The following is a 17,630-nucleotide window of genomic DNA, read 5'->3' as shown; positions in this document are numbered from 1 at the left end:
TGCGGAGATGCCTTTATCAGGCAAGAAAGGAAATAGCAAGGAGATGGCAAGCAGAGAAACCCCCTTCAGTAGAGGATTGGTTTAGAACGGTGTCAGAAACAATAGGGAAGGAAAAGACAGTTTATGTTAGAGGAGGGAATATAAAGGAATTAAAAAAAATCTGGACTCCATGGATTGAGAAGGTATGAGACAGAGAAAATTCCCCTAGTGGACTTTTAAGGCACATATAGAGGAATATTTAGGAGAGTATGTAGAGTAAAACGCCAGTTTATTCGTTACAAAAAAGTTTCTCAAGTAAATATCAAACAAGTGACATAAGTAAAAACAGGGAATGCAGTTCTATAGATATAAAACTAGTGATACCAATACGCTTGTACCCGACGCGTTTCGGAGTTGCTTTTTGCCTCCTTCAGGGGTGATTGTAAGCTTTAAACAGAGATTTCTGTGTAGGAAATGGCATATATAACATATATATAGTAAATATGCGTAAAAATCAAACCAAAGAGCGTAGAAATACATAAATATACATTTCTTCGTTTACACTTACATTGGTATCTATAGTTATTGGTTATGCATTCCAAGAGGTTTAAAAGAAGACAAACATGTTGACACATACTGCCCATCAGACGCGTCCCCTGAGCATGGTGTATAGAGCTTTGATGGAGTGTCTCCAAAGTATTTATATAGCCTCCATCGAGGTAGAGGTAAATAGGTAGACAAATATGGGGTAGTTTTACTTCCTTTCAATAGGAATAAAGGCCTATTAATCAAGGGCGTATAAGAGTTTGGATCTGAGATCACACTGAGGCCAAATGCGGATCCTGTAGATTATGAAAATATATAGATAAGTACATGTAGGTAAAACATATAAGTGGCTGGGATATTGGGTAGGAAGTCCTAAATTTTAGGGTGGATATATACATCTTGTAGTGAAGTAGTCGATTGTATTACTATGAGTTTTTATGTACATTGTTTAATATGAGATGTGATGTATTTTTGTATGAAGATGAATAAAAAGTATTGAATTGAATAAAAAAAAAAAAAAGAGACTTGAGGCTTCCCTAAACAGCGGGTCTGGATGGCCCCACGTAAGCCACATGCTTAAACAGCAGGAAAGTCATTGGTAAAATCCCCCCCAGGGATATCATGCATATCATGAGAAAGCAAATCAGTGCTTTACAGGACAGAGCAACTGATACAGAAAGCCGTTTGAGGAGGAATAATATCCGGATCATAGGCCTGCCAGAGAGAATGGAGGGAGATAAACCAGTTGAATTTTCCCAGAAATTATTGATAAATGTTCTGGCTTTTACAGATATGTCTGCGACATTCGTGGTTGAAAAAGCACATAGAATTTCTTTTCGATCACCAAAGCTGGGGGGGCCTCCTCGCCCGTTCCTTTTACGTCTGCTGAATTACAGAGCCCTAGACCTTATATTAAAAACCGCCAGAACTAGGTCAGATTTGCAATATGAAAATGCCAAACTACTTTTTTTTCCTGATTATCCCCCTGAGATACAGCAACAAAGAAGAGCCTATACGGAAGTGCGGAAAAGACTACGAGAAAATGGAACAAAGTTCAGTTTCATATACCCTAGTAAATTATGGGTTACTGACGGAACTCATACCCAGTTTTTTGAGACACCAACTGCTGCTGCAGAAGGGTTGGACACTAGATAAATAGACCCCTTTTTTTGCTTCCTTTTACAATTTATTCTTTGTTGATTCGTCCCCTTTTCTCTCCTGTTTGTTTTTGTACCCCCAATTTTTTTTTCTAGATTCTCTATATGCATGTATATGTGAAGGTTTAAATTTTTTTTCTAGTGTCTAGTTTTTTTCTCCTTTGTGAGGTGGGGAGGGGGGAAGGTAACACTACATGTATAGTATTACTAAATATTCATAATAATACACATAATAATTTGATATGAGAATATATTTAGGTAATAGTTAAACGATTGAAATTGTTGATCACAGGGATAATAGGAGTTAAGGCAAATGGAGGGATTTTTCTCTCCCTTTTTTGCTCTTTTTTTTTTTTTCCCTTTTCTCTCAGCACATGGGGAAGGGGAAGAGAGAAGGGGGGAGAGAAAATGGGGGTGGGGGAGAGAAGGGGGGGATTAAGGCCATCCTTCCCTTTGTAACTTCACTTTTGTAAGGCTGTAGGGGAGGAGAAGCGAATCTTTTTTTTTTTTTTTGAGTTCTTTATTTCTTGTGTGTTTTTTTTTTCTTTTTAAATGGGTATAGGTATAGGTAAATATGATTATGATTCTAACTCAGTATGAGTAATGTAATATGTAAGCATAACTTTGGCCTAAAAGAGTCTCTTGGGTAAATTGTTGGTTAGAGAGCCCGATTCACAAATTTAAGTGAAAGACTGGGTATAGAATAAAAGCTATAGTCAGTGAGGTTAAGGGTAAGGAAGAGGTCCTTTTTGCTCCCACCCATGGATGGATGGGGTTATAGAGCAGGGAGGGAAGTGGAAAAGGACAGGGTGGGATAGGAGGGAGGTGTAGAGGTTTGGTGTCTTAGGGTTCAGAGATGGTGTGGTGTTGCCCCGGTAATGTTCTTTTTAAGAGCCACATGGCTCAGGTCAGTGTGGAGCTATTTGTCTGTTTTACTACTTATGTATGATGTCAGGTAAAAATAGTTGTCACGCTATATCATGGAATGTTTGTAGGTTAAATTCTAAGTTCAAACGAGAAATAATATTTCAATATGTAAAAAAGTATAATGCACCATTGATTTTACTTCAGCAGACACATTTACTGGAAGGGAAATGAATGACTCTAAAAAACGTGGATTAAAAAAACGTGGATTCAAAAAGCCTATCATGCTACCTACTCTTCCTATGTGAGAGGGGTGTCAGTCTTAGTAAATACATTTTTTTCTGGCTTAATAGAAAAGGTATATACGGATATACAGGGAAAATATGTTATTTTAGTATATACGCTGGGGCAACAAAGGTATGTCATAGCAGCAATTTATATTCCTCCCCCTTCTTCCATTGAAATACTAAAGGTAATACTAGAGAAATTATCCAACATTTTCTAGCAAAATTATTATTAATTGGAGACTTTAACTCTATCCTATCCCCAGGTTTAGACAGACCAAAGCCTCCCAAGCAGTATTGAACTTATCTATACAATTGAGCACAGGCGAGAGGTTAATAGAAATTTGGAGATGGAGAAATCCACATTAAAAAAAAAAGTATATTCCTGTTTTTTCCACCTCCCATAAAACTTCTTCCTGAATAGATTAAACTTTTGCAGATCCGGCATTGGCGGCAGATGTTGTGGAAGCTACATTTCTACCAAGTGGCCTTTCGGACAAATCTCCTTTGTTTTTGTCAATACGTACCCCCGCTTTAAAAAATGCATCACTGTGACGTTTGGCTCCTCAGTGGGTGTCATACCCAGAGATAGCAGAAAAAAATGTCATTAATGTTAGTGGAATATTGGGAAAACAATGCTGGATCATCGTCGTTAGATATGCTTTGGGATGCTTTTAAAGCATATGTGCGAGGGCAATATATCAATCATCGTGGCAGTTAATAAGAAACAGAAGATTAATATATAGGTATTACAAAGATAGAATTACAGAAGGAAAAATATAACCGGGATCCTAGTATAATTAAAATTGATACAATGATGGCCGCGCAAAGGGCTCTACACCTGCATATGATGGAAGTAACTAGGTTAGAACTATATAAAAATAGACAAAAACTTTTTGAATAAGGGGATAAAAGCAAAAGATCTTTGCAAGGTTGGAGCAACAGGAACATCAGGTTACACTTATACTGGAAGTTAGGACTCCAAAAGGAGAAACGGTAGTCAATCCTGAGGATATTTTGGAGACTTTCAAGAGGCATTATGGTTCCTTATATAACTCTTCCCTCCCCTCCGACCTATGCACGGGGGAGACCTTCTGAACCAGATAGCCCTTGGGTGGCTGTCGGATAGGGAGAGAGAGACATTGGTTAGACCGCTCACAAGTGAGGAAATGTTCGAAATACTATACATACTTTCCCGAGGGGAAAAGTCCCATGCCCTGATGGAATCCCTGTTGAATTTTATATAAAATATGGGGACTTTTTGGCCCAAAAATTAGCGGAAATATTCACAAATGTGTTATCGAAAAGGACTCTTCCAGATTCAATGACAGGCACACATAGCTCTTATACATAAAGAAATTAAGGATCCAAAATTATGCGCTTCATACAGGCCAATTGCATTATTGAATATAAACATTAAAATACTGACTAAAATGTTAACATTGAGAATATAACCTTTGCTAAAAACCATTATAGATTAAGATCAGACGACATTTATGCCTCAGAAGATGACAGATATTAATCTATGTGGGTTACATACTAATATACATGCTCATCATGCTAATGAGGGATCCAGAACGGTGGCCTCTTTGGATATAGAGAAGGCCTTCGATACTATTGAATGGCCCTTTCTATGGGAAATACTTAGAAGGATGGGATTTCCATTAGTGTTTATTAATTGGATACAAACAGTATATAATAAACCTATGTCAGCGGTTAAGCTGGGAGGAAGGCTGTCAACTTTTTTTCAGTTATATAGAGGAATGAGGCAGGGCTGCCCTCTCTCTCTGGCCCTCTTTACTATAGCAATAGAGCCGATGGCAGAGGCTCTTCGGACCTCCCCTGATATTCGCGGATTACAAACTGGGGGGCTGGAGGAGAGGGTAGCTCTATATGCAGATGATATGCTGCTATTCTTTGGTGATGCGGGTCCATCTTTAGAAGGAGCTTTAGATATGCTAAATATATATTTACAAGTTACAGGGCTTAAGGTAAATTGGGGTAAATCCTTATTGTTTGCGATTGATCAAGGAGCGCAGGATACGGCTTTTTTAGATTTGCCATTACAATGGGTAACAGAATTTAAATACCTTGGTATAATAATTTCACGACAGGCTGGGGATTTTTTTATGTTGAATCTAAATCCAGCCGTACAGGAATTGAAGAGAAAACTGAAGGTCTGGGAGACCTTGCCCCTTTCACTGCTAGGGCACATAAATTTAATAAAGATGAAAATTCTTCCTAAATTTTTATATTTGTTTAGAAATTCGCAACAATGGTTACCAAAATCATTTTGTATACAATTAAAGAAACTAACTACATTTATGCGTCCTTTGGCACAGGGGGGACTGGCCTTCCCAGGCTTTAATAAATATTATTTAGCAGCACAGCTGGTAACGGCAGGTGAATGGTTAAACCCAGATAAATATAACCATGCCACAAAATAGAGGCTGCAGTGGTACATTCTACTGAAGCACTTCAGGCACTGCTGTTCTGAGGGTTAAAATCCGTATATGATCTGATCCCTTGATGGTAACTACTATAAAGGTATGGAGAGCCGGATTAGTGGGGGATAAACATATTAAGGAGATTTGGTTTCCAAATACTCCGCTGTGGAGGCATCCTTAGTTGCCCCATTTCAATTCTATCCATGATCCAGTAGTTAGGACCAAATTTAAGTTTAAAAAGTTATCTCAGGTGGTGCAGAGAGAAACAATGATATCCTTTGCAGGAATGATAGAACTATGGAATATTCCAGGAAGCTATGCGTTTAGATATATGCAGCTTGACCATGCTCTTTCTGCCCAATTTCCTCAAGGTTTTCCACAATTGATAAAATCAGGATTAGAACAAATAACTAGAAGGAGACTGGGAAAGAAACTGATATCAACTATATATATATATATATATATATATACACTTATTTAGTGAAAACTGCATTATTAGATATAAGTTACGAGCACGTTGGATGAGAGATGTCCCAAAATTAGATGAGGAGAATTGGGAGGAGATATGGGGATTCCCTTTCCAGATATTGGTCTCACTTCGAGACAAGCTCACACAATTTAAGATAACACTAATGCCCTGTACACACGGTCGGATTTTCCGACGGGAAATGTGTGATAGGACCTTGTTGACGTAAATTTCGACCGTGTGTAGGCTCCATCACACATTTTCCATCGGATTTTCCGACACACAAAGTTTGAGAGCAGGATATAAAATTTTCCGACAACAAAATCCGTTGACGGAAATTCCGATCGTGTGTACACAAATCCGATGGACAAAGTGCCACGCATGCTCAAAATAAATAAAGAGATGAAAGCTATTGGCCACTGCCCCGTTTATAGTCCCGACGTACGTGTTTTACATCACCGCGTTCAGAATGATCGGATTTTCCGACAACTTTGTGTGACCGTGTGTATGCAAGACAAGTTTGAGCCAACATCCGTCAGAAAAAATCCTAGGATTTTGTTGTCGGAATGTCCGAACAAAGTCCGACCGTGTGTACGGGGCAATAGAATATACTATACACCTTATAGATTATAATAAAAGTGCCCGTTGAACCCTAAGAATTGTTGGAGATGTGGGTATACTCCAGGAGATTTTATCCATATATTCTGGTCTTGCCCCGCTATAGCAGTATTTTGGAGAGAGGTTATAAGGGTAATCACTACAGTTACATCAGTTGCTTTAGAACAGGATGCAGAGATTTGGCTTTTGGTCTGGTAAGAAATAATATCCCCACTAGGGCAAAGAGAACACAAGTAAGCCTGTTGCTTTTCTATGCGAGAAAGGCAATAGTACTGAATTGGAAAAAAACAGAAGCTCCCTCATTAGCCTTTTAGAAATATATAGTAAATGGCAACTTGCCACTGTATAGAGAAACATATTTTAATAGAGGATGTGAAGAGAAATATCAGAGAGTTTGGGCAAGCTGGATAGCAGAACCTACAACGGGCTTCTGGGAAACCCAAAGAGTGAACAGCTAGAATAATATGAAAGAAAGTAATGAGATGTTGGAAAGGAAAGTGAAGGGAAACAATAAACCACACCATCAACACGAAGTTATAGGGCGCAGAATTAATGTTTTTATTTGTTGTAATTAATATTTAGAAAAGTTATGTGAAAGCTCCTGCGAGAGTGGGAAAGTTGAAGAAGTACATGCTGTAATATGTTTTTCTATTGGAAAATTAATAAAGAGATTTAAAAAAAAAAAAAAAAAAGCTGATATATTTACTGTATTTTCCTTTCCTGATTCCTCATGTCAGCCTAGCATTTCCCCCGTTTTCATTGCGAGGCTTGGGTAAAGGGACAATTTTATAAGCTAGCTAGAAGTATTCCTGGAGTGCTTACAGGAAAGGTGCTGATAAGAGAAGGATTCAGGAAAGGAAAATTATAGTAAGTATGTCAACAGTTTTTCCAAATGTTGCTCTTGACTATGATCGGGATGTGGTGTTGGTACATTTAGACATAATTACAATTAATCCATATGTATATAAAGGTGGTAGTTTACATTTCCTTGCATTCTTTTTAAAGAATGCAAAACTTTTTGGAAAATAAAATCCCTAGATTAGGGAGGATTTCTACAGGTACCATCAGAGTAGGAACCTAATATGGAACAGATTTTTCTTAGATTATCCAAAAAAAAACTGTAATGCCGCATACACACGAGCGGACTTTCCGGCATACTTGGTCCGACGTTCTTCCCACCGGATTTTTTGAACGGACGGACTTGCCTAAACACGACCAGACTTTCCGGCAGGCTAGGTCCGCCCGTCTTTCCGACGGACTGTCGCCGGAGTTACGGTGGACTTTCAGAATGAACGGACTTGCCCACACACGGACAAGTCCGTTCATTTTGAACGTGACTCGGGTACGACGGGACTAGAAAAGGAAGTGAATCTCGCCGCTTTTATAGGCGAGATTGACACCTTGCAAACCCCATCGTGGGGCATACCAGGCCCTTAGGTCTGGCATGGATTTTAAGGGGAACCCCCTACGCCGAAAAATCGGCGTGGGGGTCCCCCCCCCAACATCCATGCCAGACCCGGATCCGAGCACGCAGCCCGGCCGGTCAGGAAAGGGGTTGGGGACGAGCGAGCGCCCCCCATCCTGAACCGTACCAGGCCGCATGCCCACAACATGGGGGGGTGGGTGCTTTGGGGGAGGGGGGGCGCCCTGCGGGACCCCCCCACCCCAAAGAACCTTGTCCCCATGTTGATGAGGACAAGGGTCTCTTCCCGACAACCCTGGCCGTTGGTTGTCGTGGTCTGCGGGCGGGGGCTCATCGGAATCCGGGAGCCCCCTATAATAAGAGGGCCCCCAGATCCTGGCCCCCCACCCTAGGTGAATGAGTTTGGGGTACATGGTACCCCTACCCATTCACCTAGGGAAAAAGTGTCAATAATAAAATACACTACACAGGTTTTTGAAGTAATTAGACAGCTCCGGGGTCTTCTTCCGACTTCGGGGTCCCTCCGGTTCCTCTTCTCCTGGTGTTCCAGTTCTTCGGCCGGCTCCTCCGCTGTCTTCATGCCGCTCTCTTGCCAGCAGAGGTCCGGACTTCTGTCCTGTGGCTTCTGGGCTTCTTCTCTTCTTCCCATGTTGACACAATGCTCGCTCGTCCCCACCCCCTTTCCTGACCGGCCGGGCTGCGTGCTCAGATCGGGGTCTGGCATGGATTTTGGGGGGGACCCCACGCCGATTTTTCGGCATAGGGGGTTCCCCTTAAAATCCGCGCCAGACCTAAGGGCCTGGTATGCCCCGCACTCGCCGCAATAGGAACATTTGATTTTCCTATTGCAGCGAGCGTGAGATGCAGCACTCTGCCCTTGCGTCGTATCTGGTCCGTCGGACCAGCATACAGACACATACAGGCGAACGGGCTTTCCGTCAGGAACTGAGTCCGGCGGACTAAGATTTGAAGTATGCTTCAAATCTAGGTACAGCTGACTTTTGGGGAAAAAAAGTCCGCCGGAGCCTACACACGGTCCCGGACCAAGTATGCCGGAAAGTCCGACCGTGTGTACGCGGCATAAGAAATCCCACATTTGAGAAATGTTTGAATTGTGATATATTTTCCTAAAGCAAAATGATCAGATTTATTTTCAGCAGGAATATTAAAAGTTTGCTCATCTCAGTCTAATGCTTGTTATATACAGTACATCTATAACTTTCTTGTCTTTGCAGGAAACAGAATATGTATTACTTACATATACACTGTGGAACATCCTTCCATTTTCCAAGAGAGCATGATGCAGGTTCAGTTTGAGACAACTTATACCCCTCAACACAAACATAGGCAGCACGTTCACGATTTTTGTATTCTCTACTATCATCTTCAGCTCTTCCATTTAATATTTCTTGAGGATTTCCACAGGGATTACCTAAAAAAAACAAATAAACAAATAATTAAAAGACAAATGCAACACATGGAAGGCATTATGAAGGTGGGTTATATGTGAATTACATACCTTTGTATAGTATGTAGCACTATAGTGCAATAGATTTGATCTTTTTGGCACCATTTTAAATAAAAGGCATTTTGCACTATATTATATCCTTTTTGATGAATATCAGGACCATGGTTATGGGAGAATGATCTAAATTTATTTAGTTACTCCCGAAATTCGTTTTTATTTATTTATTTTTCGTTAAAAATTGCATTCGTCCGAAAATCCAAATTAAGGTTGAATCTGTCATTAAAGGCTTATGGTGTCTGTCGAATATTCAAAGAAGATTCGACGGAGCAGCTAAACTGTACGACGCCGTATAGTTTACCTGCTCCATCGAATCTTCTTAGAACTTTCAACAGACACCATAAGCCAAAGTACGTGTGTACTTAGTTCTAGCTATTTTACTGCTCCTCCTCTTTGGTTACAATCAGCCAATAACATTCATCATCATCATTATTTTTATCTATCTTTTCTCCCCTACGTTGAATCTTTTCTCCCCTACGTTGAATCTTTTCTCCCCTACGTCGAATCTTTTCTCCCCTACGTCGAATCTTTTCTCCCCTACGTCGAATCTTTTCTCCCTATGTAGAATAATCTTGGACTAATAGAGTTAAGGTTAGGCACATTCGACCACAGGTTTGATGGACACAGATTGTTATTGTCATCATCATGTCGAATCTCCTATCTATATCGAACTGTTGTAGCAACGAAAACGAAAATAAAGCATTTGTTTATGTCGGATCTTTCGTTTTTCGGATTCTGCACTTTCGTTATCGTTTGTTAAAACGATAACGAAAATACCTGAAATTCGGACAAAAATGCATTCGGACGAAAACGAATGCACATGTCTACTGGTGGGGGCACCTGTAATGAGGCTGTGGTGGTCACTTTTAGAGTATGAATACATGGAGTATTATACAGGTGGACACTCTTCAACTGCAACACTGAGTTTTCACAGACTGGGACACTTTTCTTATTGGACTTATGTCACTTTTATTTATTGAACACAGCACAAGCACTTTATCTGGTTTGATGATACCAACTATTTTTGGTCACATTGAAAGACTTTAGGAGTGAAGACTTTATCTTAAGCGCTTATATGTAATTGATTTGTTTGCACAGAATTCATGAATACATAATCGAAATAGTGTATTAACCCTTGGATGGAAATTGGGGTACAATATTGCACAACACTTCTTGCACTTTTATGTATAGGGTAGCGCAGCTTTGTTTTTTATATTGCACAATTTTTGGGGTAAGGTATACCTCATATTAAAAGCAGCAGCAACCCATCTGTATTTTTCATATAGTGTTGCACAGGTAGATATAACAATACACTTTTAATATATGGGGCAGTGTACAGGGGTCAGTAGTACAAAGGGCAGTGTATAGAGGTCAGTAGCATGTAGGGAATTGTACAGAGGCTATTAGTATGCAAAGCAGTGTACGGAGGTCAGTAGCATATAGGGCAGTGTACAGAGGTCAGTAGCATATAGGGCAGTGTACAGAGTTCAGTAGCATATAGGGCAGTGTACAGAAATCAGTAGCATGTATACCAGTGTACAGGGGTCAGTAGGATGTATGGCAGTGTACTGAGGCCAGTAGGATGTATGGAAGCATACAAAGGTCAGTAGGATTTAGGGAACTGTGAGGTCATTAGTATGTATGTAGTGGTACCCCCGTATGGGGCTGCTGGTAGTTGTGGTGCATCTCTCACCCTGCACAGCCAGGCACACAAATTCCCAGACACCCAACATTCAAGAAATAGTCCTTGTACCGGTTTTTGTTTTTTATTATTTAGGGGATTTAACTTGGATGGGGATAGGGTACTTATGGGATACTCACTTGATTGCAGATAGGAAATTAACTATATACACCACCGGTATATACACACTTCTTTTCTTCTACCTCCAACACAAACTTGCTTGTAGAACTACAACTCCAAGGACCAGCTAGCACTGAACTGCAGGCCTGACACTGGCTCAGCCAGGTCCAAAGCAAAAATGCCCTTTGCAGGCAGGGACCGCGGGCCCCTATGGTGTAGCAAAAATGGTAGTCCTAGTGCTAGCTGTCCCACGTGGCTACTGATCCCAATACCACCTCTTCAGGCCCTGACAGCCCTCCTGCCTGCAGCTGCCTCTTTCCACTGCTTGTGCCACCACAGTCTTCCTTACTGGCTCTTCACCCATTCCAGACTGTTTGCTTCCTTGCTCCCAGTCCTCTCAGGCATGCCTCCCAGTCCTCCTGACTGTGTGTCCTCTTGGCTGCAACTTGTTGTTTCTCCTGGAGACTTGCCTGGCAGTGTTCTCCTGCTGTCCTCTCCTTGCTTCCGTTGCTCCATTGGTTGTAGGAAGGTCCCGTCCTCACCCGAGCCCAGGCCCAAGGTCACCCCCGCAGACTGGGAAGCTCCCTTAAAGGCCACCGACAGCCTAACACTCCATCTCCAGCTTCCACCCGAACAACTCCTCCCCAGCTGGGCTGACCCAGAGTACTTGAGGAGGCCTGCTCCCTGCCAACCCAGGTTACCCACCTTACTACCCCTCCTCCTTTACAGCATGTTCTAGTGCATTCTAGAAAGAGAGGGGAGGTCATCAGCTCTTCCTGGATTTCTGTCAACCCAGGAAATAAAAACAAGTAGGCCTGGCTGCCAGCCAAGTCTGCATAAATTTGCCTACACTGACAAAAAAACTTCTTTCACAACTAATACACTAGAGGATGCTACATGTAGAATAGTGTACATAGGTCAGTAGTATGTAGGACAGTGTACAAAGGTCAGTTGCATGTATGGCAATATACAGACATTAGTAGCATGTAGGGCAATGTACAGAGTTCAATAGTTTGCAGAATAGTGTACAGAGGTCAGTAGGGTGTAGGGCAGCGTATAGCCCCTTCACACCGACATAACGCAAATATGGGGCCTTCAGCTTTAAGGGGTCATACCGGGGTGATGCCTGTAGCTGCAGGCATCACCACAGTACCGTTCTTTTAGAGCCGATGGTCAGCTTTCTTGTAATAACAACTGATGCAGCTAATCAGCCGCTCAGCTGTTATTACCAGCAGCGGGAGGGGATGCCCCCCCTTGCGCCGCCTTCCACGGCTCGCCCAGGCTCTCCTCCATCCCACCAGAAATCGGCTTTGATCGGGTCTCAGATCTAGTAACCCGAAAAGAATGTCATGGCATCACTTCCTGTTTACTGGAGCCTTAAAGGCGCCAGATTTTAAAAAAATTACAGCATTCAAAACAGCCAAACTTAGCGTTTTGAATGCTTTTAAGTGCAAAGGAGGGATTTGGGGTCTTCTAAACCCCAGATCACTCCATAAAGAGTACCTGTCACTGCCTATTACTGTCACTAGGGATGTTTACATTCCTTTTGACAGCAATAAAAGTAAAAGTAAAAAAAAAAAAAAAAACATTTAAAAAGGGGCAGTGTAAAAATAGAAAAAAATGTAATAAAGAAATGAGAAAAAAACAAACAAAAAAACCCTGAAAGCGCCCCATCCCTCTGCGCTCACACGCAGAAGCAAAAGCATACGCAAGTCGCAACGAAAATATAAACAATGTTCAAACCACATGTGAGGTATCGCCGCGATTGTTGGAGCGAGAGCAATAATTCTAGTACTAGACCTCCTCTGTAATTCTAAATGGATAACCATTAAAAATGTATAAAGCATTGCCTATGGAGATTTTTAAGTAGTGTAATTTTAAGTAGCGTAGTCTATCATTTTTAAGAAGGGTAGATTGTCGCCATTCCACTGTCGTACACAATTTTAAAGCATGACATGTTAGGTATCTACCGTATTTATCGGCGTATAACACGCACTTTTTTCCCCTTAAAATCAGGGGAAAATCGCGGGTGCGTGTTATACGCCGATCCCCTGCGATCCTGACCTGTCAGAATTAAAAAATCGCTGACCGCGATTTGAAAATGGCGCCGAAATACACAGTGCCGGTCCTCCGCTCTTCTCGGCGGCTTTTGGTTTCACTCGAGCGCCGCCCGAACCTAGCCGAGTATACTCGGCTAGTTTCGGATAGCTCCGCTCACCGTCCGAGTGGAACCGAAAGTAAACGAGAGCCGCCGAGAAGAGCCGAGGACCGGCTCTGTGTATTTCGGCGCCGGCGGCGCCATTTTCAAATCGCGGTCGGCGATTTTGAAGCTCACAGGCTTCAGCAAGGCTGGACTGGGGCAAGGCTGGACTGGGGCAAGGCTGGACTGGACACTGGGGAAGGCTGCACTGACATGGCTGCACTGACATGGCTGCACTAGCAAGGCTGCACTGACATGGCTGCACTGACATAGCTGCACTGGCAAGGCTGCACTGACATGGCTGCACTGACATGGCTGCACTGGCAAGGCTGCACTGACATGGCTGCACTGGCAAGGCTGCACTGACATGGCTGCACTGGCAAGGCTGCACTGGCAAGGCTGCACTGACAAGGCTGCACTGGGCAAGGCTGGACTGGGGCAAGGCTGCACTGAGAAGGCTGCAATGATGGGCATTTAAATGTAAGTTTTTTTCCCTTCAACTTCCCACCTAAAAGTTTTTTTTCCTTAAAATTCCCTCCTAAATTGAGGTGCGTGTTATATGCCGGTGCGTGTTATACGCCGATAAATACGGTATTTACTCAGTGTAACATCATCTTTCACATTATACAAAGACATTGGGCCGACTTTACTGTTTTTTTTTTCATTAAAGTACATTTTTTCCCAAAAAATTGCTTTTGAAAGACTGCTCGCAAATACAGTGTGCCATTTTATTCTCTAGGGTCTTTGCTAAAAAATATATATAATGTTTCGGGGTTCTAAGTAATTTTCTAGCAAAAAATACAGATTTTAACTTGTAAGCAACAAATGTCAGAAAAAGGCTTCAGCTCCAAGCGGATAGGGGTCATTAGCATTGTACAGCAACATACAGGGGGCACTAGATTGCTGGGCAGTGTACAGGGGTCAGTAGTTTCTAGGAACTGAGTACAGGGGTCATGAGTTTTTAGGGCAGTGCAAAGAGGTCAGCAGTGTGTAGGACATTTTATAGGGGGCAGCAGGGCAGTGGACAGGGGTCAGGAAGGCAGAGGACAGGGGGTCAGGAGGGCAGAGTAGGGAAGCTCAGGAGGGCACAGTACGGGGGGCACAGGAGAGCACAGTGCAGGGGGCTGGACGGCACAGTGTGTGTGTGTGGGGGGGGGGGGGCAGAAGGACACAGTATTTTGGGGATCAAGAGGGCACGGTACAGAGAGTCAGTAGTCTGTAGTAAAGAAGCAGTTTCAAAGCAGTGCAGAGAAGCTGCTGTGACAGATCTATTTGTTCTGTTATAGACAAGAGAGGATCAGTGCAATACGCTCAGGTAATTTGCTTCCATGCACCACGCCACAGGTGGGGGAGAATCACTTTATGCTGTGGGTCAGCAAGGGAGGGAATAGAATGTGATCAACCCATAATCTGCATGTGATCAACAGGTAGATCGCGATCGATCAGTTGCTGACCCCCGCCCTATGGGGACAAATTGGCTGTACAAACACCGCTCTGGTCCTGATTTGACAGGAGTGCAAGTGCTGGTGCATGGCCCTGAACACAGACAGTTTGCTGTCATTATCCGCACCTGCACACCTGTCAAATTAGGACCCACAGCTGTGTTCGTACAATTGCTTCATCTCCATAGACCAACAGGCGGCTCCAGCCTTACAAACAAGCCCCTCGTGCACTCATTTGTGTGAATGAACCCTTACTTTTTTTAACATCCCTGTTTGGGGGGGTTGGTAAAATATGAGGGGTCTAAACAGACCCCTGATGTCTCACCTTAAAACAGAGAAAATTATTGCGGACTTATATTCATCAATCTCTATCTCTGAAGCCTCAGCTGCACTGCAGAGTGAATGAACAGGAAGTGTTCTGTACAGAGGTTTCCTGGTCATTCACAAGCTGAAACATAGTAAACACTGTTTACTATGCTTTAGTTATGAATGAACACAGGACTGATCAGTAACAATCAGGAATGGAAGAGGTCGGTAAACATAACATGTTTAAAGGAAAAGTTCACCTATCTGGACATGTTACAGTATTTAGGGTGTAACATGTAACATGTTCAGCAACCTACCTCTCAATCCCTCCCTTTCCTGTAACAGTGGACAGGGGATCTTCTCCCTATATACGCTGTCACAATTTGAAAACACAGCCAGGTCATTCATTCACAGAGTTCTGTGAATGAATGAACTATAAGTACCGTCTGCCACAGCAGCAGATGGCATATAGTTCTCAAAGAACTTCCTGGACTTCGGTAACTGTCTGCCTGGCGCCTTAGAAAAAAAAAGGTGAATATCTGTGATCAGTGGCTTGTCAGTAGAGATGAGCCGAACACCCCTCGGTTCGGATCGCATCAGAACATTCGAACGGACCGAAAGTTTGCGCAAACTTTTGAACCCCGTTAAAGTCTTTGGGACTTGAACATGAGAAATCAAAAGTGCAAATTTTAAAGGCTAATATGCAAGTTATTGTCCTGAATAGGGTTTGGGGACCTGGGTCCTGCCCCAGGGTACATGTATCAATGCAGAAAAAAGTTTTTAAAAACGGACGTTTTTCGGGAGCACTGATTTAATGATGCTTAAATTGAAAACATAAAAGTGAAATTTTCCTTTAAATATCGTGCCTGGGGGTGTCTATAGTATGCCTGTAAAGTAGCATATGTTTCCCGTGTTTAGAACAGTCCCTGCTCAAAATGACATTTCTAAAGGAAAAAAAGTCATTTAAAACTCCTTGCGGCTTTAATGTCATGTCTGGTCCCGGCAATATGGATGAAAATCATTGGGAAACCCGCCCCCCAGCCCATTACCAGCCCCTTTGGGTCTTGTATGGATATTAAGGGGAACACCACACCCAGATAAAAAAAAGGAAAGGTATAGGCGCCCCCCCCCCCCCATATGCTCTGAACAGCAGTATACAGGCGGTGCAAAAAACTGTAGGTTTGTTCTTAAGTAGAATCTGTTTGTAATTTTGAACTGGTACATTTTTTATGTGTAGCTCCAGCCAAAAAATCTATTATTAAGCTTTTTAGAAAGCATAGGGAAGGATTATCACCCCTGTAACATTTGTTTTGCTGTCTGTGCACCTGTTCAGAAGATTTCGCCTCACTTTCTGTCCCAATGACAATTGGATTTTGAAAATTTGGGTTTTTTAGTGAAACAAGGAACTCTAATGGGGCGTACACCTGGTCGGACTTTTCGGCTACAAAAGTCCGATGGACGCCGACGGACCAAATCCAGTTGACAATCCGATCGTGTGTGGGCTTCCTCGGACTTTCAGCGGACTTTTCCAGTCGCAAATCTGATGGACTTTAGATTTGGAACTTGCTTCAAATCTTTACGACGTAACTCCACCGGACCCAGCAATCTGCTTGTCTGTCCTGCTCATTGTGAAGCTGTAGGAACTTAAGCCAAGTGGAACTTTTCTAAGTGGTGAGTTAAAAACCAGAGGGAGAGTGAACAAGTCATACTTGTTGTTTGCTGATAAGCATTTTTGGGGCTTTTCCTTTTTAGCTTTGCAATCACCTTTTTTCTGTCACTTTTTAAATAGCTTTTTTTTTTTTTTTTCTTCTTTGGTTCCTTCAGGCTATTAATTAGGGAGAGGGGGTAATTGCTAACAGGTGCCTGCAGTCTATATAACTGTGTGTAGGACTCATCCTGAGCCTGCTCATTGTGAAGCTGTAGGAACTTAAACCAAGTGGAACTTTTCTAAGTGGTGAGTTAAAAACCAGAGGGAGAGTGAACAAGTCTTACTTGTTGTTTGCTGGGAAGCATTTTTGGGGCTTTTCCTTTTAGCTTTGCAATCACCTTTTTTCTGTCACTTTTTAAATAGCTTTTTTTTTCCTTTTTTTTTTTTTTCTTCTTTGGTTCCTTCAGGCTATTAATTAGGGAGAGGGGGTAATTGCTAACAGGTGCCTGCAGTCTATATAACTGTGTGTAGGACTCATCCTGAGCCTGCTCATTGTGAAGCTGTAGGAACTTAAACCAAGTGGAACTTTTCTAAGTGGTGAGTTAAAAACCAGAGGGAGAGTGAACAAGTCTTACTTGTTGTTTGCTGGGAAGCATTTTTGGGGCTTTTCCTTTTAGCTTTGCAATCACCTTTTTTCTGTCACTTTTTAAATAGCTTTTTTTTTCCTTTTTTTTTTTTTTCTTCTTTGGTTCCTTCAGGCTATTAATTAGGGAGAGGGGGTAATTGCTAACAGGTGCCTGCAGTCTATATAACTGTGTGTAGGACTCATCCTGAGCCTGCTCATTGTGAAGCTGTAGGAACTTAAACCAAGTGGAACTTTTCTAAGTGGTGAGTTAAAAACCAGAGGGAGAGTGAACAAGTCTT

General features: G+C 42.3%; 1 protein-coding gene across 5 annotated transcripts in view; it reads right to left on the bottom strand.

Moving 5' to 3' along the window:
* The window catches only part of LOC141103386 (coagulation factor XIII B chain-like), a 1,015,098-nt gene that overhangs the window by 199,898 nt on the left and 797,570 nt on the right, over positions 1 to 17,630 (bottom strand). For 3 of the 5 annotated variants that reach the window (XM_073592904.1, XM_073592905.1, XM_073592907.1), the window contains one exon: positions 9,043 to 9,216. The exons of the other annotated variants lie outside the window; for them this stretch is intronic. In XM_073592904.1, coding sequence (XP_073449005.1) covers positions 9,043 to 9,216 — 174 coding nt within the window. The remainder of the gene's footprint in view (positions 1 to 9,042; positions 9,217 to 17,630) is intronic. 5 annotated transcript variants of the gene reach the window in all.

The sequence above is a fragment of the Aquarana catesbeiana genome, linkage group LG07, assembly GCF_042186555.1.
Source record: "Aquarana catesbeiana isolate 2022-GZ linkage group LG07, ASM4218655v1, whole genome shotgun sequence".
NCBI classification, from domain to species: Eukaryota; Metazoa; Chordata; class Amphibia; order Anura; family Ranidae; genus Aquarana; species Aquarana catesbeiana.
Note: the sequence above shows the minus strand (reverse complement) of the source record. Positions and strands in the feature narration are given on the sequence as shown.